Source organism: Camelina sativa, chromosome 4, assembly GCF_000633955.1.
Source record: "Camelina sativa cultivar DH55 chromosome 4, Cs, whole genome shotgun sequence".
NCBI classification, from domain to species: Eukaryota; Viridiplantae; Streptophyta; class Magnoliopsida; order Brassicales; family Brassicaceae; genus Camelina; species Camelina sativa.
This window is the reverse complement of record NC_025688.1, coordinates 18,617,655-18,639,216: the sequence shown is the minus strand read 5'-3', so window position 1 is coordinate 18,639,216 and position 21,562 is coordinate 18,617,655. Positions and strand designations below refer to the sequence as shown.

The 21,562-nt window shown below is 35.3% G+C and overlaps 7 protein-coding genes across 7 annotated transcripts in view; 2 read left to right on the top strand and 5 right to left on the bottom strand.

Annotated features, from left to right (window-relative positions):
* The window catches only part of LOC104781115 (heterogeneous nuclear ribonucleoprotein R), a 3,848-nt gene extending 3,100 nt beyond the window's left edge, over positions 1-748 (bottom strand). The window contains exon 1 of the mRNA XM_010505711.2: positions 542-748. The gene's annotated coding sequence lies outside the window, so the exon portion shown is untranslated. The remainder of the gene's footprint in view (positions 1-541) is intronic.
* On the top strand, positions 1,397-7,115 carry LOC104781114 (nicastrin). The gene is made up of 17 exons (XM_010505709.1): positions 1,397-1,599; positions 1,701-1,840; positions 2,025-2,138; positions 2,222-2,336; positions 2,933-3,015; positions 3,163-3,239; positions 3,616-3,693; positions 4,157-4,228; positions 4,332-4,405; positions 4,514-4,646; positions 4,745-4,816; positions 4,938-5,057; positions 5,294-5,365; positions 5,463-5,603; positions 5,808-5,892; positions 5,981-6,425; positions 6,704-7,115. Exons 2-17 carry the CDS (start codon positions 1,753-1,755, stop codon positions 6,966-6,968), a joined length of 2,034 nt encoding a protein of 677 aa, XP_010504011.1. The 5' UTR covers positions 1,397-1,599; positions 1,701-1,752; the 3' UTR covers positions 6,969-7,115.
* On the bottom strand, positions 7,263-8,057 carry LOC104781113 (replication protein A 14 kDa subunit A). The gene is made up of 3 exons (XM_010505708.2): positions 7,972-8,057; positions 7,585-7,848; positions 7,263-7,495 (listed from the first exon to the last, which is right to left on the bottom strand). Exons 2-3 carry the CDS (start codon positions 7,841-7,843, stop codon positions 7,431-7,433), a joined length of 324 nt encoding a protein of 107 aa, XP_010504010.1. The 5' UTR covers positions 7,844-7,848; positions 7,972-8,057; the 3' UTR covers positions 7,263-7,430.
* On the bottom strand, positions 8,300-8,937 carry LOC104781111. Its single transcript, XM_010505707.1, has 2 exons — positions 8,755-8,937; positions 8,300-8,577 (listed from the first exon to the last, which is right to left on the bottom strand). Exons 1-2 carry the CDS (start codon positions 8,866-8,868, stop codon positions 8,428-8,430), a joined length of 264 nt encoding a protein of 87 aa, XP_010504009.1. The 5' UTR covers positions 8,869-8,937; the 3' UTR covers positions 8,300-8,427.
* On the bottom strand, positions 9,267-11,421 carry LOC104781109. The gene is made up of 3 exons (XM_010505705.2): positions 10,491-11,421; positions 10,062-10,230; positions 9,267-9,832 (listed from the first exon to the last, which is right to left on the bottom strand). The coding sequence occupies exons 1-3, from the start codon at positions 11,268-11,270 to the stop codon at positions 9,372-9,374; spliced, it is 1,410 nt and encodes a 469-aa protein (XP_010504007.1). The 5' UTR covers positions 11,271-11,421; the 3' UTR covers positions 9,267-9,371.
* Positions 13,935-16,864, top strand: LOC104781110 (beta-fructofuranosidase, insoluble isoenzyme CWINV2). The gene is given in 8 exon segments (XM_010505706.2): positions 13,935-14,118; positions 14,373-14,381; positions 14,475-14,669; positions 14,672-14,850; positions 14,852-15,496; positions 15,577-15,824; positions 15,908-16,022; positions 16,126-16,864. Coding segments are annotated over 8 exon segments (1,770 nt in total). The 3' UTR covers positions 16,321-16,864.
* On the bottom strand, positions 16,753-18,164 carry LOC104781108 (ubiquitin-60S ribosomal protein L40-2). The gene is made up of 5 exons (XM_010505704.2): positions 17,983-18,164; positions 17,783-17,869; positions 17,587-17,689; positions 17,064-17,130; positions 16,753-16,964 (listed from the first exon to the last, which is right to left on the bottom strand). The coding sequence occupies exons 1-5, from the start codon at positions 18,083-18,085 to the stop codon at positions 16,938-16,940; spliced, it is 387 nt and encodes a 128-aa protein (XP_010504006.1). The 5' UTR covers positions 18,086-18,164; the 3' UTR covers positions 16,753-16,937.

The window sequence follows — 21,562 nt, the reverse complement described above, 5'->3', positions numbered from 1 at the left end:
AAAAAAAAAAAAAAAAAAAAAACCATGATATCAATAGGACTTGGTTAGATAGATGCATAGAAGGTTTAAAAAAAAATCATGGCAACAAGAAGGTCAAGACAAAGTAGTATCTCTGAACAACCCACTTAGAAAACTTCAGCTCCATGTTAGATCTCCCAACACACAATTGCAAGTTGAATTTTTATTTATGTTGCCAATCTAACCTGTTAAAGAGAATCCCCTCAGCTTATAACTACAATTTCTATTTGATTTACTCAGACAATGATACCAATCAAGAACAATCCGATAACACCCAGACAAAGCTTTAAACTATCTCACAGTAATATCTATCAAATGCGTTTCAGCTACACTTAGCAATCATTGGTATAGATAACAACACAACTGAGAACAGATTCAGTTTTACAATTAAGATACGAAGAGCTACCAAAACAAAATCCCAATTTCCAAAGAAGAAAAAATTGGATCCCCAACGGAAAAAGATACACGAAAAGGAGACGAAGACAGGCGCAATGAGATGAAACAGGACAGAGAGAGAAGATACCTCGAAGGCGATAGAGCGAGAGAGAGAGAGCTGCCGGAAGAAAACCCTAATTTGTTTGAGGATTACGGAGAGGAGGAGGATGAGGAAGAAGTGTTTCGCGCAGCAGCTCAGGTTGAGAGAATATGTAAAAAATGTGTTTGTTACTTTTGTATGACCTAAAAAGATGCCCCCAAGTGACTTATCAAAGGAGGAGGAGGAGGGACCCTTTTATGATGCTACCACCATCTTATACAATTAAAGGTAAATTACCCGATCCTATATATACCACCAGACAATCTACAAACAAACAAACAAACAAACAAACAAAAAAAATGACTTTTGATGTTAAGTTTTATGCAAAAAGAAAAATATATCAAAATTGGATGAAAATTAGATATAATTTCTCTCAATTTTTTTGTTAATATTTTTTTAGTTTTCTTACTTAATAAGTAATTTATACATAATCTACTTTATCTTATACAATTTAGAAAAATTAAATTTTCATTGATAAATTTTTCTTTCACAAATTAGAAATTAATATCATTTTTTGTTTCTGTTGTTATCTCTGATTACTCGACGAAATATTACTAAAATAATTTAAACTAACATATAACGGTCGTGTTTTCCCACATTTTGTTATATATAGTAATTGGTAACAATATTTGTTTAGTTTGTTTTATTAGAGAGCCAATCGATTAATTTAATGTTATTGACACAAGAAACAACTATGTAAAAAAAAAAAGTAAATGTTTTAAACACATTTTTTTATTAAAGAAAAACGAATCTAGAAGCATAATATGACATAAGTATGTAGCTTTTTACCCATAAAAAATGTTGTTGAATGAGAAAAGAAAAAATTATAATTTAATATATCAAAATCTGCAAAAAAGAGGAGTAGCTCAATTTTTAATTTTTTATATTCCTTCAAGGGGAGTTTTGATTTTGAAAGTCGAATCGACCGGAAAAATTCTCAGTCTTTGACTCTCTTCTAACTCCCACCGCGTAATTCTCAACTAGGTTTCTTATCTCCGGCGAATCGAAGCTCTTCTCTCTCTCTCTTCCAATTTCCCCCTTTTTAGGTACTGTTTCTTTTGAACTGATGCTTCTTCCTCGTTTCTGGGCCCGTAACGTTTGTTTTATCTCTTATGAAATTTGGTCACATTTCTGATCTTATCTGCAGCGATGATTTCCAGGTAGCTTCCCGCTGATTTCAACTCTCCGGCGGGCCAGCTATGATGGCAATGGGACTTACTCGTCTTGTTGCTATTGCTTTTGCTCTTCTTCTAGTTTCAATCCTTCCTCTTCATGTCTCTCTCGCTGGTGAGTTTCGTCCCAATTGGTCTCATCTTTTGTTGATTTTGATATAACATTTTACTATTTACTTCATCTTGGAATGTTTGGTTTGTAATTTTGATTCACTGATGTTAGATTATCACTTTTATCTATCTGATCACTGTTTGATTTCAATATTTTGTGGTTTACTGTTTTCCCGTTTGTGGTGTAGGTGAGATATCATCTATTGAATCTGTTCCCGACCTTCAGAAGCTAATGTATGTTGTTGTTGATGGGTATCCTTGTGTACGCCTTCTCAATCTTTCTGGAGAGATTGGTTGTTCAAGTAAGCTTATTTTGTGTCTGCCTCTTAACTGATTGGTATTATTCGATTAGTTTCCCTTAACTTTTATGTTTATTATTACTCAGATCCTGGATTGAATAAGGTGGTGGCTCCCATCATAAAATTGAAAGACGTTAAAGATTTGGTTCAGCCACACACTATCTTGGTTACAGTCGATGAAATGGAAGATTTCTTTACCAGGCATGTCTCCTTTGTCATTCTATTGTATCTATAGTCTCTTAACATGTGGACTAGTGCTTTACCCCTTCCTTGCTAAGCAGCATTTACATATGCATGAAAAAGTTGTGGTTCTCATTTTGGTGTTTACTTAACGTCAAACAAAGAATTAGCTTGTGGTGTTCGCCAAATCAGCCATTTTGGAAAGTCACTTACATCCTCAAAAATAACGTCTATACAAGGTTGTAGAGTTTCACTGGTACTTTAGTATTTAAGGCCAACACTTTTTGTTTTCTTCTTTTTCTCCCTGAGAGTGAAATAACAGACTGGAATGAGTATGCCCTCTTATCACCATTTTAAAAATCTGCTATAAATGTAGTCACTTGTTTGTTGGTGCATCAGAAATGGATTAGGTATTGTTCAGTAGAAACCTGTGATTCATTGGATTTTTTGCTTTAATTTCATTCGACAAACAAAATGTGGGTATACCTCGAAGCAGTTTACACTAGAATCCTGCAGTCTGGCTTACTTCTGGCATTTTTCATTAGACTTGTGCATCACTAAGACACTCTATTCAGATAGAAATGACACAGGATCGCTCCTCTTTGTGCCTTTTCCAGGGTTTCGAGTGATTTAAGCTTTGCTAGCAAAATTGGTGGTGTTCTAGTTGAATCAGGATCTAATTTCCAACAGAAATTAACAGGTACTATGGCGACCCACATATTTATGATCTGTCAACTTGAATGGATGTTGACTTATACATTGATTGTGTTTTCTTACTTCCCTTAAACAAAGTACTTGATACTTATCTATCTTCATGGCGTTAGTATTTCTTTCTTCTCTCTTGTAGGCTTTTCTCCTGACAAAAAGTTTCCTCAAGCGCAGTTTTCACCCTATGAAAATGTTGACTACAAATGGAATTCAGCTGTACGGTACCATAAATCCTGTCTGAACAGTTTTGTAGTGGGTTGGAAATTGTTTCAATCAGTTATCACCAAATCCATTGTCAAGCATTTCCGAGTTATATACTGTTCTCTTCTCGAACTATAATTAACTACCTGCTAACACACAGACACCATAAATCCTTTTCTTATGGTTTATTTTTTGTATACATTTTAGAAGAGCAATGCATGTATCTGTCCAGACGATCACTTATAAAGAAGCCTATAGATCAGTTGCATACTTATCTACCTTCATAAAATGATAGTTCCTCTTATTGGTTTTTCATAGAGAAAAATGTAGTTGCAAGCGATAAGTCTCTAGACTCTGGCAATTGACCATTGTTAAAAATGATTATTTGCAGGCATCAAGCATAATGTGGAAAAATTATAATTTTCCTGTGTACTTATTGTCAGAAAGTGGTATAGCAGCTGTGCAGGAGGTAAACCTTCAAATTTGAATTCTTTGCAAATTATAAATGTTTCTATTTGTGTTGTCAGAATAACTAAATGGGTTACCATTTAGAAATATGAGGTAATTAACTAAAGCCTTAGAGAGGCATTATGACCGTTCGTCACACTCTTAAGAGCAGTATTGCTTGATGAAAATATGGCTGTAAAATGGTGCATTAGATTCTGTTTCGTCAAAGTCATATGAAATGATTACTCCTAGCTAGTTTGCATAAAAAATTTTAAACATTGATTAACCATTTTTAAAGAGGAATACAAATGATCACTTCTTGACAGAACCTCATATGTTGTTGTTCTTACCAGTTGAGGTTCTGTCAAGAAGCTAGCTTTATATTTTGCTGTGTTGGTAGCATTCTAAATGTGTATGGTTTATGTGGATAGCTTCACGTTTTCAGGTTATCAACTATATCTTGACATCCTAATATATCTGTTCAGATCATCTCCAAGAAAAAGATGAAGCATGGTACATATACCAGTGATGTTGCTGAATTCAATATGGTTATGGAGGTATTTCGCTTTAGCACTGTAGCTCACTGGAATGTTAACCAGCTTTATGGATCTTTACTTTGACTTAGATTATGACATCCGCTTCTCATTTATTTTTTGTTAGACTACCAAAGCTGGAACACACAATTCGGAGGCTTGTTTGCAGGAAGGAACTTGCCTCCCATTGGGAGGATATAGGTAAAAGTTTAGGAGATTGAAATTTCTATATAACTGTGTGATTTCAAGACATAAGAAACCTTTTAAAGGATACCTTTCGTTTTCTAATAACTTTGTTGTGAAGGACAGTGTTTGGTCCTCGCTTCCACCAATCAGTGTTTCGTCTTCCAACAACCGCAAACCAATTGTGCTAACTGTGGCCTCCATGGATTCTGCATCATTTTTCCGTGACAAAAGTTTTGGTGCAGATTCACCAATATCTGTGAGATATCGCTATTTTGTGCTTGTGGATTGAACTAGAATGCGTTTAATTATTCTTCTTTTCCCGATTCATTGCTCAATGTGTTCTATTTCTTTCAGGGTCTGGTAGCTCTTTTGGGAGCAGTTGATGCTCTTTCTCGAGTTGATGGTTTTAGTAATTTCAAAAAGCAGGTGCCAATGAATAAATATATTTGCCAAATCTGAGTTTCTTGCACACATCATCAGTGTACCATGTTATTTAGTTTTATTTCATGCTCTTATAGTTCTACATGTATATCGTAAATGAATGCAGCTTGTGTTTTTGGTTCTGACCGGAGAGACGTGGGGTTACCTTGGCAGCAGGAGGTTCTTACACGAATTAGATCTGCATTCAGATGCTGTCGCAGGCCTTGGCAATACTCCGATTGAAACGGTAATCTTTATTGTTTTGATCTGACAAAGTAGCACAAAGTTGGTAGAGGCAGCTAGTATGCATGAAATCCATTGTGAAAAATGTTGCATGTGTTTCATGGTTGCTACAACGTATTTGTGCCTTAGTAGTGCGGAAAGCAAGTTTATTGCTTATTAGTGTTCCTTTTGAAATTGAAGGTTCACAATACTCTAAATCTAAAGATCAAATTCAAATTTATGTCTTCTATTATCTAACAGGTGCTTGAAATAGGATCCGTTGGAAAAGGTTTAAGTGAAGGGATAAACACCTTCTTCGCTCATAAAACTAGGGTGAGAAATTCCTGATACCCTGAAACTCTAACATAATTTGTTCGATAATGTGAAAACTATAGGCAACTTAACATCCACTTTTGGTGTTCTGCTTTAGGTTTCCTCAGTTACAAACATGACACTGGATGCTTTAAAGATAGCTGAGGATTCACTTGCATCAAAGAACATCAAAATTCTTTCAGCTGATACTGCAAACCCTGGAATACCCCCATCCTCCTTGATGGCTTTCATGAGAAAGGTACAATATATATTCCAAGTAAATAGATGCAAAGACAATTCAAACGTGTATTCTGACTTTGAAAGAGAAAGTAATTATTTTAAAATACGTCCCCTCTGGTTGATCACGAATATGAAAGGAGAAGTATACTTGCTTTAATGTTATGGGATTGTGAACCAGATTCCCTAAACTGAAAATGGTGTAACATCCTACTCATTGTTGCAGAACCCTCAGACTTCAGGTGTTATTCTTGAAGACTTTGATACCAAGTTTGTGAATAAGTTCTACCATAGTCACCTAGATGACTTGTGTAAGAAGACTCACAGCCTGTCTTCTCATCTTTTTGCTCTAAACCCCATTTTGCTCTTTTCTGATCTCTTTCTGGTATTGTATTGCAGCAACTATCAACTCCTCATCTGTAGTAGCTGCTGCTTCTGTTGTGGCCCGTACACTTTACATCCTTGCAAGTGAAGACAAAGATGCAAGTAATTCAGCTCTGGGATCCATCCATGTCAATCCTTCTTTCGTTGAAGATCTTCTAACCTGTCTTTTAGCTTGTGAACCGGGCTTATCTTGCAACTTGCTAAAAGACTACATTTCACCAACAAACAAATGCCCAGGCAACTATGCTGGCGTCATCCTTGGAGAACCTTCCTCCAAACCTTACCTTGGTTATGTCGGTGATGTATCTAGATTTGTATGGAACTTTCTTGCGGATAAAACATCTGTCCAAAAGGGAAACACAACCTCAGTTTGTTCAAAAGGAGTCTGTAGCAAAACCGACGAAGTGTGCATTAAAGCAGAGAGTAACAAGGAGGGAACATGTGTTATCTCCACAACCAGGTAAACTCTGTTTGCTTGTAAATTGCATTTTTGGTTTGCATGCTCGAATTCTGTCTTATGCAAGTCTTAAGTCTGGTAGGCACTTGATAAGAATTGTTAATTAGGATAGGCTTTAGAAATGGAGCTTTTTTAGAATTGGAGAGAGTCTATCTTTGGTTTGTTGACCTATGAATTGAACCTATCAGCATTTTCTTCTTCCGTTGGCCTGAGATAGTGTGGCCTATTCCAGTTTGTTGTCGGAATCCAAACACTAACATTGTAAGTGCTGGTTTTGGCAGGTATGTTCCAGCTTATTCAACCCGATTGAAGTATAAAGATGAAGCTTGGACGATTCTGCCTCAGAACTCGTCGGATTCTATGGGGATGGTAGATCCGGTGTGGACCGAAAGCAACTGGGACACTATAAGGGTGCGTGTGTACACAGTCCAACACTCAGCATACGACAATACAGTCCTTATTGCAGGTCTTACAGTCACAACGTTGGCTTACATCGGGATTTTGGCTGCAAAGTCACTCATCACAAAAGCATTGAAACAGGACTGAGACTTGTATTTGATTCCCTCTCTCCTCTCAGCCCAAAATATTGCTCGTCAGTTTCAGCAAGGCATCGCCTAACTAGCAACACCGAAACTATGTAGTAGAAACCTTTTTTTCTCAGCCAAGGTTAAAAAAAGGGTCTTTTCGAGCTAATTCAATTCTCTGTTAGACTGGCAAGAACTTTCACACAGTATTTATCTAAAACAGCTAAAAAGGCAATCCCACTAAGATTAGATTATTAACAGAAAGATCAAAGCAACATTACGAATGTAATTCCAGAGCAAAATACTAACTACCAAGAAGAAAAGGCAATTGAAGCTTAATTGTAATAGATAAAGAAGTGGTTACATAGACTAAGTAAAAAAAGCAAATCTCAGAACCAGAAAAGGTTTGGGTGTGACATAATTAAGGCATAAGCATCTACAAAAGGTTTTAATGGAATCACTTGGATGATCATCAACAACAACATTAGATGAACAAGTGCTTGAACTCCCCATTCGCTAGCTTACATAGCTCATTGTAATTCTGCGGATCTACAAAGCAAAACCACAAGCAAATGTTAATACATCAAAGTGGAACAAAACTATCAGCAAACAGATAAGAAGGGATCAGTGAGTATTACCAAAAGTGTTGCCAAAGTTGGTCCAAGTTTCAGCACGAATGGAGTTATCACTCTCAGCAATTCCAATAACCTCAAGGTAAGTAGTAAGAGGAGGAGTCGGAGACGGTCCCCTAACAACGATCTGAAGATCATCAGTAGATTTCCCAACCACAGAACCAGTGTCTGAACCGATCACTTGAATCACAGTTCTGACCTTCTGACCAATATAACGCCTCAACAGAGCTCCGTTCACAAAAGCTGAAGGACTTGAAGTATCCATTATCTCTACCAGTCCAGTCAAAAAATATTCAAAAAGCGATTCAGTTTCATATCAAATCGAAAACAAAAGCTACAGATTGCGCCAAAAAAAAAAATCTAATGAGACTTGAGGATTTGAAAAGATTTTACCTAATTCGAGAAGATGAATCGTGTCGTCGAAATTCGAAAATGATTTTAGACCTAATCTCTGTTTCTCTGAGAGGCTTTTCTGAAGAGAAGAGTTAATAATAATGGAGACAATTTTGGGCGGGAAAAGAAAAGCTACAGATGGCGCCAAATAAATATGAGGCCTATAAGAATTGAACCCATTGGGCTTGATTAATTTCTCTTGGCTCATTGTGTTTCGCTATCCACAATTTTTTTTTGTTGTTCTTTTATATAAACATAGTTTATGATTATGATCATTTCAAAATGAAGTTATTAGATCATTTAGTTAGTTAATATTCAATTGCATTATTTAAATTTGAAATTACATATTTATATATAATATTATAAATATAAAGAAAATTCTTAGTTTTGTGAGGAAGAAAAGTTACATATTAAAGAGGGAAAATTTGAGGATTAACTTTTGTTGTATAAAAAAAATCATTTGTTCTCTTTCAATTTCTTGGTTATAGCAAAAGCTGCTCCTGCGACTGCAACGATCACCGCTGATATTATGATCGTCTTTTTTAGCCTTTGTGTCGCGTCTCTCTTTGCCTTTGCGTTTTCCCTTTTTTCCACGATTTTTTGTACCTTTTTTTCCATTGAATTCACGTATAGATTTGTCATTTGTGTACAAGATTAACAAAATGTGATAAAAGCTTGTAATATTTGGTAGTTAAATTGAGAAACTCATGCAAAATCAACTCATCCAATAACTATATCAATAAGGAAATCACAAATCTTGTCACATATCTAATATAAGGATACCTTTTCAGAAGCGATCTCTGAAGAAACAGGATCTACTTGGAAATTTTTGTTTTGGCCAGGATTTAGTTCAGCTGCTGCATCACCTTCTGGAAATGTTGTTGTATCCGTCGCCATTTTCACACTTTGTTTTAGGCTTTCTTTTTTCTTTGTTTTCTTACGAAAAAAAATGTTTTGAACACAAAACAAAATGATGATAGCTAGAAAATGAGGCTAAGTAAGTTTGGATTTTGTGGCTCTAAAGTCTTGTGCCTCTAAAAATAGTTTGGGGTTTGTGTTGTGCTGATATGGATCTTTCAGCCATTCCATACGCTTTTTTTAGCACTCTTCTTATAATTATTTTCCGCATTATTTGCTGATTCCACTAAAAAAACAAAATAGTGCAATTTTTACTTTTCATTGTTTTGATCTTCTTAATTAAGTTTAGTTTCGTATCGAATTACATTTTTTTGAGATACTATCATTTGAATTATGTTTTTAAATAGCGTATTCGTGTATATGTTTGCAAAGACTTGTAAGGAGAATACAAAGTAAATTTATTTTTTTAACTATTTTTACAGAGACCATCATCTATGCCTCTGGGACAAAAGAGAGAGTTTTGATTGTCAAAAACACACAAATCAAAAGGAAGAAGCAGATCCTTCCAAAAGAATAGTTTTCATATGTTGAATCAGCCCATCCATCTGCTCTCTCGAATGCAACGGCGAAGGATACACAAACGCACAGTCCAATTTTCCGTCTCTAAGCGCATCAAAAACCGCAAGAGATGGTCCAACACCGTGGATAGACGCGCACCCGATGTAATCCCTTACCCCGAGAGAAGCCAACTCAGGTTCTGGAGACTCGTCGATAACAGGATCTTCAAATATGGAGATGAAAGCGGTTCGAAGAGATGAGGAAGGCGTGACATTAGGATTCTCAATGGCCTTGCACATTAAGAAATTGAGATCAGACATATCCGTGAAGTGCTTGTTCGAATTCTTTGCGGATGTGAATGAGTCGTAGCATCTCTTGGCTAGGTCCCATAGCGTTTCTTCTCCGGTTATGTCGTGTGTGTGGAGAATCCCTGCATGGTAGAAACCTGAAAACAAAAAGTTATGAAATAGGTATCATTAGATCAATACAACAACATCCAAAATGTCTAGCAAATTCAAAACCTAAGAAAACAGGGACTGTTTAAAATTACAATTTCTAATCTCTCAAAGCCCACAACTTGTTGCAACCATTACATCTATACCTCAACAAAATATATAGAGAGAGAGCATCAATCAATCTTTATTATTGTAATCCTAAAACAATGTCAAACTTACCAAAGTCATTTGAAGTAAGAGGAGGTTCAAGAATGGAACGACAGTCAGAAAGAGTCACCACAGCGTATTTCTCTCCTTGGTCTGGTGGTAGATTCTTCGAGGAATACGCAGCTATTAACCCCGAGGACGCTATTGCCGCCCATAGCTTTAACCCTCTTGCCTTGCATCCCTACATATAAAGCAGGTAAACAGAAACAAATTAGGCTTTACACAAACTAAGATTGTGTTACAAAATCAAATGTATCCTCCATATATAATTTAATAATTCTGATGTCACACAACCCCTGAGATATTATTTTATATTCATATAAATTAATATTAATGGAAACGAATATTTAATACTCTAATGTTATAATAACACGTAATTAAAATAGTAATTAGCAGATAATCCGGAAAAATAATAATTGAGAGCAGAGAGAGTCACTTTACAGCCACAAGTTTGAGAGTCTCATCTCTTTCCAGTTTGAGCCTCACCACTTGCGATCTCCGATTCGGTTCCTCCGCGTCCACGAAATTCAAATTCGAGAACCTAAACGCGTTCAACGAGTAACCAAGCACGTCCATCCCACGCGCCCAGAACGGTTTATTCCCTTTCCCACTCGGGATCAGCTCCTCTATCGCCTTACCTAACCCCGCCGCCGTCACGGGACCGTCGCAGCCATTGCCCGCCGCGGTCTCTTTCATAAACTCTCTCAGAAGCGTAACTGCAGCAGTCCGATCGCACGCCCCCGTGTTCAACCGAAATGTGAGTACACGCTGCTCTCCGTCGTCAGTCAGATCGTAGAGGCTGACGACGAACACGGCGGACTCGGAGTTGATCCAACGGTGTGGATCGATCCATGTGTTTTTGTTAAGCTCGTGTTCTAGGATGATCCTGTGCGGATCAGCGCGTGGATCGTCGCTGTCTCTGATGATCTGAGCGGTGGATTCGGAATCGAAGGGATGGATTACGACGCGGGAATCGGCGGCGGAGACGACGAAGGAGAAGGAGCTGGTGGACGCGTCGTAACGGAGAGTGGAACGGAGTGTAGGATGGTAAATCTGGAGTTTGTCGAGGGTGTTTTGGAGATTTTGGAGTTTTGGTGTTCGGGAAAGTAAGAGAGCTATGACGGCGATGCCTGTGCCGCCGTCAATCGCTCTGCACCAGCTGTACTCAGTTCCTCCGACGGGTCGGGTCATGGACTCGGGTCGCTGATTCGACTCACTCATTATTATTATCTTGAGAAAGAAGAATAGATAAGAGAGAGATTGTTTGTTTGTTTGATATTTTAAGATTTTTTTTGTTGGCTAACTAATATGGGAAGGAAGATACAGTGACGTAACCTTTACTTGATTCCGGTTTAGTATTTTTTCCTGGTTTAATTGATCAATTAGATTTGGTTTTGTAATTCGGGATTATACATTTTGGTCTTGTGTTGGTCACATTACTAGTCTTATTAGTTTCAAGGTAAGCTCAAGTTATTGGTAATCAAATATAAACCACCCTAAGATCTTAGATCATTGATTTTTTTTTTTAGTTGAATTGATTAATTTTTTCCATTTACGAAATGACTAATTAATTATTTACAACTCTATTTGCAGTTCAAGGACCTATCTAAAGTATCATAAAACTTTCAAAAAAAAAACAAAGCTCCCATGCAATGGGAGGATATGATCCCAAACATGCAACACTTACCAGAGCAGGAATAAGTATGTATTTCCATGTCACTATCTTATTTAATTGGATTTTGTATATTATTTATTTTCAAGTATTCTTTTTCTCTGTTTTTTTTTTTGGCTAAATGCACAAAAGTTAAGAAATAATATAAAAATCTAACCAATAAAAAAATATATGGTATAATTCAAATAGTCACTAATTATTAAATTTAAAAAAATTATGCTTAAAAAATTTTATAAAATAAAACAAAAAAAAGTCTCATGCACAACTGTGATAATATAACATTCTATAAGAAAGAATATGCACATTGTCACAACATCTCTTCATCTCTTCAACGGCTCGGTGGAAAATAGGAAGCTGCATAAAACGTTCTTAGCTGGTACTAAAATTGATCATTCAAATATGAAAATATTATACAAAATCACAATTATTATAATAATTTGTCGTTTGATTATTAATAGAGAAATAGCAAATTTGACATACTATACAAAATCACAATGATCATATTAATAATCTGCCGCTTTATTTGTTTTTCTTCAAAGCATCTATGATATAAGTGGTGAATTACAAGGCAACACATATATAAATCCATATATAGTTCATGTATAATATGATATGTAAATTATACTTACATATGATATAAATGGTGAATTATAACATGTTTTTTTTTCACTCCAACTAGAAGGTCATTTGCATATTATTTATAAGTTTTGATATTTTAATTTTTAACACATCAAATTAATGCATATAGATATTATGGTACTAATTAAGATAAATATATTAATTTTTATTTAGTTTGAAAGTAGTTACCATTGCTATATAAAAACTATAGTGACAAATGTGTATGTACACATCACACATTAATTAATTATTCTGGAGAAACCTATTATTTGGTCACTATCTATTTTGATAGTATCTAGCCATAACGTAATTCTTCCAATCTTTTTGTTGCTATTTTAAGTTTTTAACATTTCTTTTGTTTGTTGATGGAAAATTTGTCCTTTATGATCATTTTAACTTCATTTTAATTTGGGAGAGATACTTCGTTGTAAAAAGAAATTTCATTCAAATTACAGTAAAACCTCTATAAATTAATAATGTTGGGACCAAGACATTTTATTAATTTATAGTGTTATTAATTTATAGATATATTTTTAATTGTTTATTTTTTTTAAATTATGAATTGGAACAATTATAGCAAAATAAGATTAAACTTTCGGATGTTATAAATTTTATGGTTTAGGAATTGAACTTGTAATATTTATAAAGCATTATTGACAATAAATTACAAATACTATAAACAAATTGACTTATACACATGACATACATAAATTCAAATTTATGAATAATAATAATATTAATTCTCATATTTTAATAATCTGTCTAATTATCAAATTGTAAATGATGCATATCTAAAAATTAAAACTTTAAAATTTAATTATTTGTATGACATGTTATAAAATATTTTAGAGATATCATTATAGTTTGAAAATACAACATTACAAATGTTCTAAAGAAATGAGTTTTAGGAGAAACATACACTATTATATCAGTATATATATATATAAATTTATATGATTATTAATTTATGATATTATTGGGACCATATTTTACATTGAGATTTCAAAAAAATTATTATCTTATTATCTTATCGAATATTGTTAATTTTTACACTGGTCCGACTTGGGACCAGCAAAATTTATTAATTTATAGTGATTATTAATTTATAGAGTATTAATCTATAGAGGTTTTAGTGTACTTGAATTAGTGGATGACACATTGTAAAGTGCCTAGGGGAAACTGATGGTCATGATGCACAATATTGTTTAATTTAACTTAGTTTTAGATCAGATTTAGCGCCAATAGACTTATCCACTATTTTTCTTCAGTAATACTACTATTTAATTTCAATTTGTAATAAAATACTTGTTAAAATTGGATAGAAAGACAACAAAAGTAAATTAATTGCAAGCCAGATTCTGTACTTCTTATTTTAGAGTGAGATTAAGATGACTTTACGGATCCAACTTATCTTTAAAGTAATATATTTTCTCTCGTCTTTCCTCTAGATAAAAAAACATTGAATCAAAAAACTAATTTTCTTCATCACAGAGTTCTTTCTCTTTGTAAAGGTATATAGAAAAAAAAACTACTGACACATCAAAAATAAAATCAAAATAAATTGTTGTGATCATATATAGAGTTTTCTTGCACCAATGAGTGTTTCAAAGTTCGCTTACGTAGTCATATTGATTGTATTAATTAGTATAAGCAATAATGGCGTGGATGCATTTCACAAAGTTTTCAAGAGATTGCAATCTCAATCAACATCATTGGAGAAAGTGAGTCCTCTTCAGAGACCGGCTTATCACTTTCAACCTCCCCACCATTGGATCAACGGTACATAGTTCCATCTTAATCAAAGATAACAAAAACAAAAAAACATAACAAAATAATTTAAAAAAAAAGCAACAAAAATCAACCCGCGGCGTAGCGCGGGTATATAAACGAAATTGGTTTTAATTGATAAATTGCTTCTATTACTAAAGTTTCTATCAACCAACAAAATACATTATTCTAAGTTTCTAACTTATTTTTCGATCGGTTTGCTGTTTTGCCATATACCTTCTTCGTGGCATTCTCGGCTCCAACAGATCCTAATGGTACGTAAGTCCATTACATCTTTTTATATGTATAAGTTCATTGCACAAAACATTATATGATTGCATGTAACAAAATTCAAAAAATTGAAACAGCCCCAATGATCTACAAGGGAATCTACCATTTCTTCTACCAATACAATCCAAAAGGTGCGGTTTGGGGTAACATTGTGTGGGCGCACTCGGTTTCTAAGGACTTGATCAATTGGGAAGCCCTTGAACCAGCCATCTACCCATCCAAATGGTTCGACATCAACGGTACATGGTCCGGTTCAGCTACCCATGTACCGGGAAAGGACCGGTTATCCTCTACACCGGTCTCACCAAGAACCAGACTCAGATTCAAAACTATGCCATTCCCCAAGACCATTCTGACCCATACCTCAAGAAATGGATTAAACCGGACGATAACCCAATCCTAAAGCCCGACCATGGCGAGAACGCATCCGATTTCCGTGACCCGACCACGGCTTTGGTTCAACAAAAAAGATGGGTATTGGAGAATGCTTGTTGGGTCAAGGAATAATCATAGAGGAATCGCTTATATGTACAAAAGTCGCGACTTCAAGAAATGGGTCATAACCAAACGTCCGATCCACTCAAGCAATATGACCGGTATGTGGGAATGTCCCGATTTCTTCCCGGTATCTTTAACCGACAAGAAAAACGGTCTGGACTTCAGCTACGACGGTCCAAACATCAAGCATGTGCTGAAAGTTAGTTTGGACTTGGCCCGATACGACTACTACACTCTTGGTAAGTATGATACCAAGATAGATCATTACATACCAGACGGTAACACTCCTGACGGTTGGGATGGTTTGAGATTTGATTATGGTAACTTCTATGCGTCGAAGACATTCTTTGATGACAAGAAGAAGAGAAGGATTCTTTGGGGTTGGGCCAATGAATCCGACACCGTTGCAGATGATACCTTGAAGGGTTGGGCAGGAGTTCAGCTTATCCCAAGAACAGTCTTGCTCGACTCTAGCGGTAAGCAACTAGTGTTTTGGCCTATTGAGGAGATTGAGTCATTGAGAGGAAAGAATGTCCAAATGAACAACCAGAATATGGAGAAGGGCCAACGCTTTGAGGTCCAAGGAATCACTCCTGCTCAGGTAAATCATAATATTTTCACTGTTTCACATCATTTTTTAAGATTTAACGATTATAATTCACAATTTTTACGTAAATATAGGTCGATGTGGATGTGACATTGAACGTTGGAAGTCTAGAAAAGGCCGAAAAGTTTGTCGCAAGCTTCACAACCAAACCACTAGAGTTGTGTAACATAAAGGGTTCAAATGTGACAGGCGGAGTCGGACCTTTTGGTCTGATCACGTTGGCTACATCTGACCTAGTAGAATACACTCCTGTTTTCTTCAGAGTCTTCAAAGATGCCTCAACCAACAAGCCTAAGGTCCTCATGTGCTCTGACGCCAAACCGTATGTTTTCCTAACTCACTACATTAAATTGTGCATATGCTTTTGGTTTGTTTACTAAACATATTAATCATATATATCGACAGCTCGACTCTCAAAACAGACACCAGCGCTGACGCCAAACAGAGGATGTACAAACCATCGTTTGCTGGATTTGTGGATGTCGATCTCGCTGATGGAAAGATCTCTCTAAGGAGTTTGGTATGTCACAAACTAATTCATTTTTTTTTCTAAATATGAACGTAGATATAATTAGAAGTAACATAATGAACGGATTGACAATAATTACTATAAATAAATGCAGATTGATCACTCGGTGGTGGAGAGCTTTGGGGCAAAAGGAAAGACAGTGATAACATCACGAGTGTGTCCGACAAAGGCAGTAAGAGAAAAAGCTCATTTGTTCGTATTTAACAACGGATCACAACCAGTGACCGTAGAGAGCCTCAATGCATGGAACATGAATAAGCCTATGAAGATGAACCAATGAGCTAAATAACCACCTCAGATTTTTGTTTTTCGTTAATAAATTTCATTCATTCTGTTAGATACTGTAGACAAGAAACTTGTTGTACATAGATCCCCGCTTAGATAGGCTAGAAATCTCAATTAAATCACACTTCTAGAAGTGCATTCTTACTTGCAGTTGCACAAAAAAGCTTTATGGAACATAATGTAATCATAGTTATCTAATAGAGCGAGATGAAAGCTAAACCTGATTAATGTTCAGATTATCATACAAATACATTCTAGGTTTTCAAATTTTAATTTCCAAGATCAAAATCACCAAGACATGCTCAACTTACATTGTTAAACAATATAACAAGATAGATTCTCTTAATCAAGCCAAGTAGCCAATGCATATGTAGATAATACAGAGACAAACAATTGAAAACACAGTAAAACTACAAATTCAAAAGTTCAAAACGGATAGAGAGTAATCTGGAATTAAGCATTAATATCTCATAACCGATTCAGAGTAGATAGAAAACCAAATCCTTATACTGATATTATCTTTTAACATCACCGAAACAAAAAGAAAACAAACCCAATCAAAGAGAAGATAACAAAAAGAAGCAAGCAAAGCAAGAGATGAGATACTTGATACGTGTCTCTCTACTTGATCTTCTTCTTAGGCCTCAACTACAAAAAGACATCAACAACAAAAATTTGTTCAGATAAACATATCACAGGGTAAACAAAACAACGATACCAAAAGATAAGCAAGCAACAAAATCAAACCTGGTTGCTGTGACCACACTTCTTCTTCCTGCAGTTCACTGCCCTTGGGTGAAGACGAGCGTAACACCTGATTACATAACAACAACATTAGAATCATCTCTGACTTGCAACTATCGAGACCACAAAGAACCACAAACTAATCAAATAAAAACGAAATTGGTGATTTACTATTGGACGGACTAATCTACTAGATCAAACAAGCTTGTGCAACAATAAAGAATCAGAAAGTTCAACACAATATCAAGCTATAAACAACAACAAACATTTTGATAATCAAGGACAATTTGCATATAAATGTACCATTCAAGAAAATCATCTGGAAAGATGAAAATTTTGACCAGCTGACAAAGTTTGAAGAATGGAAATGTCAATATCGGGAACATTTATAACCTCTACACGCATTGTCAAATGGCTTGAGAAGCTAAGTTAATTCCCATAAACACAACTAAAACCCTAGCAGCAAACAATAACCTAATTGCATCAGTATTATTATTAAGTAAGGAGAAGAAGAAGTGAAGCTTACTTGCGGCAAATCATCTTGTCTTGGTTGTACTTACGAGCCAACATCATCAACGAAGGCTCAATGATACCTCCTCTGAGCCTCAACACAAGATGAAGCGTGGATTCTGATTCACAAATCAAAACGATTCATTCAGATAAGCTCGTGAAATGATGAATCAACAAAAAAAAAAAGGATTTGGAAAAATGAATTGTTTTACCTTTCTGGATGTTGTAGTCAGCCAAAGTACGGCCATCCTCGAGCTGTTTACCGGCGAAGATCAATCGCTGCTGATCCGGAGGGATACCTAAAAGGAGAAACAAGTGAAAAAATGATATATAAGAGATCTGAAAATTTCACAAATGTAAATAAAAAAGAGAAGAATCGAGATTGCTTTTTTGAGTAAGGATGAAATGATACCTTCTTTGTCTTGGATCTTGGCCTTGACATTGTCGATGGTGTCACTGCTCTCGACCTCGAGAGTAATGGTCTTTCCGGTTAAGGTTTTCACGAAGATCTGCATCTTTCTCTGTGTTTTTTTCGCCGCCTTCTCTCCCGTAGAGTAAGAGTAACCCTAGAGACGATGGAGGCGGCTCTTTATATCTGAATGTTCAATTGTCTAGGGTTTTGCACTTTTATAGGGCTGGGTTTTGGATTTTTTTTTTCTTTTCATTTTGTTACAGGCCTTTACTACAAAAGGCCCAGCCCAGCCCGTTTAATAACTTTTGCAGTGCTTTTTTATTTGCAGCCCAGCCACCCACAACCCCGAGTTCCACACACTCTGCCAACATCAAAATTTTACGATATCTATTGAGAGGAAACAAGACATGTGATGCCATGCCACACAAACTCTACTCCTCCTCCGGGCTCCGGGTCATCCATGATCCATATATGGCTTCAGCTTCCAAAGACGTTTCTTTCTTTATCAAATCTAGAAATAATATAAAGTTCAATAAGTATAAACAGTGTATTTTTAGTTTATTATTACATGTAGTAAATAAATTAGACCTGTTAAAAAGAAAATAAAATTTAAAATTATGAACCGCACATAGAATTATGAACCGCACTAAGAGTGAATGGTTATAACAGTCAAAGCGCGGACAAATCCTTCCGTAGGTTATACTTGCTTTGTTTTCAGTGTCGACAAAAACTGTTGTGGTCCAACTCTATTTTTGTGTAAAAGCAGTATGTAATTGATCTGTTGCAGTTTTGTCTTTGTTTTCTTTGGACCGTATTCCTGTGGACTATGATTAATGAATGTCAAATAAAAAGTGGTATAATCCGCAGACGAATTTGTCTGCTCCAACCGTTGTAACCATTTACAACCTAAATATAGTCTGTAGTGGTGAGATCTAAAAAAATAGAAAAAAAAATCCACTACAAACTAACTCTCGATGTTTTTACATACAGATAAAATTGGTACGCAGTAATTTGTTATTGGTCCAAAAGATAGAGCAGCTGACGGATTTGTCTGTTCCTTAACGTTGTCACAATTCAAACCCATGATAGTTCACAAGTTATTTATAATATTATTTTTTTGAGTATGAACTGTTTTTAAACACAAACGTGTTGCATGGAGACAGATGTATATTATTGGATCATGTGCATACGAAACATCGTTATTATATCAGTTTTTGGCTTCGGATGGTAATCGCGGATTTAGTAGTATGGTACGGTCTAAGTGCGGTATGTACGGGACAAATGTATTTGCAGGACAAGTACGGTTACTATAAAATAAGTGATACAAAATAATATTTGATTGGTGAAAAATAATTGGCAATAGGATTTCATATTATTTTATTAATAACTAGTATAAGTATATATTTTTATTTGTTTTGTATTAATATATATATATTTTAATTTCTGAATTTAAAATACCAAAATTTATTTAAAATTAAATTTTAGTAATACATATTTATTATTGAATCAGTTACTAGTTCAATCATAAAAAAGTATCACACAATAAAAAACCCATTATCTCTTTGATTTACAAATCTATTCATAATATCAAACTTTAGTTCCAAATTAGTATAACTAACAATAATATCATAAATTATATTATATTTTTTTAAACAACATTTGAGTTATATTTTTTTTTGTATAAAAGACTTATTAAAACTAAATCAAAAACATTATGTATAATTCAATGCAAAATAATAGTGTGAGAATGAGAGAAAATTGTTTTTCGTTATAAATATATATTAGTTATATTAATCAAAAAGTAAAAAGTGTAATATCTTGTGCGGTTTTTGTAAATTCGCTGGGTAAATACTTGTTTGACTTAAAAGAGTAAACATCTCAGAAGTCCCTAAAAAATTTTGACAAATCTCCTATCTTCATACCCTCACCTTTTTTAATAAGAGGTGGTGAGACGATTTTAGCCTTCTTGTTTCATTGATTTAGATTAAATTTTTTAAATAAAAAAACAAACCCAGCTGCTCTTTCGACCCGAGAAACCTGACCTGGTTACTCACCTCTCAACCCAGCCGCCGGCGATTCTTCCGTCGTCGGAGCTCTTACTACTGTCGTTCTTCACCAACTCGAGTTGAATCAAGTTGTTCTTCAAAATGCAGGTGCGTTACTTCACATTAGAGTAGCTTTTGGTTGAATTTGTTTTTGATTTCTAAATATAGAAATTCAATTGGATTTAGATCGAAGAAAGCTTAGCACATTGGGGTTTTTACAAAGGTTTATGGGTCAATTGAGCTATCTATTAGATAAGAAAGGGATTTGGCTTTCGATTTCAGTGAATTAAGGAGATTAGAACTCGTTTACCATTCGATTCGATTTTGATAGGAGAGAGAGAAGGTGGTGAAACTGGTAATACTGGTATATTTAGTCAAACTAGTAAAATTAGTAGTAATACTAATTATGATTTTTATATTGGTTGGTTTTGTAGGATACAATATGTGAGAACGTCAGCCTACATTTTAAATTTGAAGGTCGCATGTATAGTATAATGTTCAAGAGGAATATAACATTGTTGATGTTAAAAGCAATGATACAGAGGAGGCTTGGGTTTGTTGAAAGTAACGTTCAGTTGCAGCTGAGCTACAAGCCACTACTGGTAGAAACATTGGAGCATTGTGAGCTTAATGATGATGAGGATGTTAATGTTTATCTAGACTCCGTTAATTATGAGAAGCGAAGATGTATGTTGTTTGTGAATGTCATCCCTTCCGAGCCTCAGCCTGAGCAAGTGCCCATAGTGCCCATAGTGGACCAAAGTTCTGTTGGTATGAACTTTGAAAACCAACATGCGAAGGATGGTGAAATCGGACCTAACGCCATTGTTGTCTACGTAGGCAAAGAAAAGGCTGTAGAGGGTGATTCTAATAAAGAGGGTGAAGTTGAATCACGTGATGAATATACTGAGCCACGCCCTGTTGTAGAACCGTGTAAGAATATTGAACCATGGGATGACGGTTTGGGTCTGACTAAACTTCAAGAATTTCCAAACAAGAAGGCATTGCAAGATGTGGTGGATATAGCTTCATTCGCTAAATGTTTTAGTTTTGAAATAGTAAAGTGGGACAAGGTGCATTATGTGCTCAAATGTCATAAAGAAGGATGTAAGTGGGGTTTACGAGGTGGTAGGATTTGAGATACAGATATTTTCTCGATTAGAAGGCACAACAAGATGCATACATGCTCTCTGGCTAGTCAAATTTCAAGCAACAGTAAGAGACAAGGCACTCCACAATTAGTTGCTTCTCTTTTACATGGTGATTATCCAGGGCAAATGGAAACTCCACCTCCAAAAATTATCATGGATCTTGTCAAGACAAAATTAGGTGTTGATAGATCATATTCCACGGCGTTGAGAGGGAAAATTCAAGTTGTTGCTGATTTGAAAGGTAGCCCATAAGAAAGCTACAAGATGTTGTGATGTTATCTTCACATGTTAGAGAAGGTTAATCATGGTACAAGATCATATGTGCAGTGCAATGAGAATAATAAATTCATGTACTTGTTCATAGCTTTTGGAGCTAGCGTTGAA

What these genes read in the sequence shown, in the direction of transcription:
- LOC104781109 (XM_010505705.2), bottom strand. Translation starts at nt 11,270, where the DNA reads ATGAGTGAGTCGAATCAGCGACCCGAGTCCATGACCCGACCCGTCGGA. An exon ending in AGACTCTCAAACTTGTGGCT is followed by an intron (nt 10,231 to 10,490) that starts GTAAAGTGACTC and finishes CTTTATATGTAG; the next exon opens with GGATGCAAGGCAAGAGGGTT. An exon ending in TCTTACTTCAAATGACTTTG is followed by an intron (nt 9,833 to 10,061) that starts GTAAGTTTGACA and finishes TTTTGTTTTCAG; the next exon opens with GTTTCTACCATGCAGGGATT.
- LOC104781108 (XM_010505704.2), bottom strand. Translation starts at nt 18,085, where the DNA reads ATGCAGATCTTCGTGAAAACCTTAACCGGAAAGACCATTACTCTCGAG. An exon ending in CAAGATCCAAGACAAAGAAG is followed by an intron (nt 17,870 to 17,982) that starts GTATCATTTCAT and finishes TTCTCCTTTTAG; the next exon opens with GTATCCCTCCGGATCAGCAG. An exon ending in TGACTACAACATCCAGAAAG is followed by an intron (nt 17,690 to 17,782) that starts GTAAAACAATTC and finishes TTTGTGAATCAG; the next exon opens with AATCCACGCTTCATCTTGTG.
- LOC104781114 (XM_010505709.1), top strand. Translation starts at nt 1,753, where the DNA reads ATGATGGCAATGGGACTTACTCGTCTTGTTGCTATTGCTTTTGCTCTT. An exon ending in TTAGTAATTTCAAAAAGCAG is followed by an intron (nt 4,817 to 4,937) that starts GTGCCAATGAAT and finishes AAATGAATGCAG; the next exon opens with CTTGTGTTTTTGGTTCTGAC. An exon ending in TAGTCACCTAGATGACTTGT is followed by an intron (nt 5,893 to 5,980) that starts GTAAGAAGACTC and finishes ATTGTATTGCAG; the next exon opens with CAACTATCAACTCCTCATCT.
- LOC104781111 (XM_010505707.1), bottom strand. Translation starts at nt 8,868, where the DNA reads ATGGCGACGGATACAACAACATTTCCAGAAGGTGATGCAGCAGCTGAA. An exon ending in CAGAGATCGCTTCTGAAAAG is followed by an intron (nt 8,578 to 8,754) that starts GTATCCTTATAT and finishes ATGGAAAAAAAG; the next exon opens with GTACAAAAAATCGTGGAAAA.
- LOC104781113 (XM_010505708.2), bottom strand. Translation starts at nt 7,843, where the DNA reads ATGGATACTTCAAGTCCTTCAGCTTTTGTGAACGGAGCTCTGTTGAGG. An exon ending in CAACTTTGGCAACACTTTTG is followed by an intron (nt 7,496 to 7,584) that starts GTAATACTCACT and finishes TTTGCTTTGTAG; the next exon opens with ATCCGCAGAATTACAATGAG.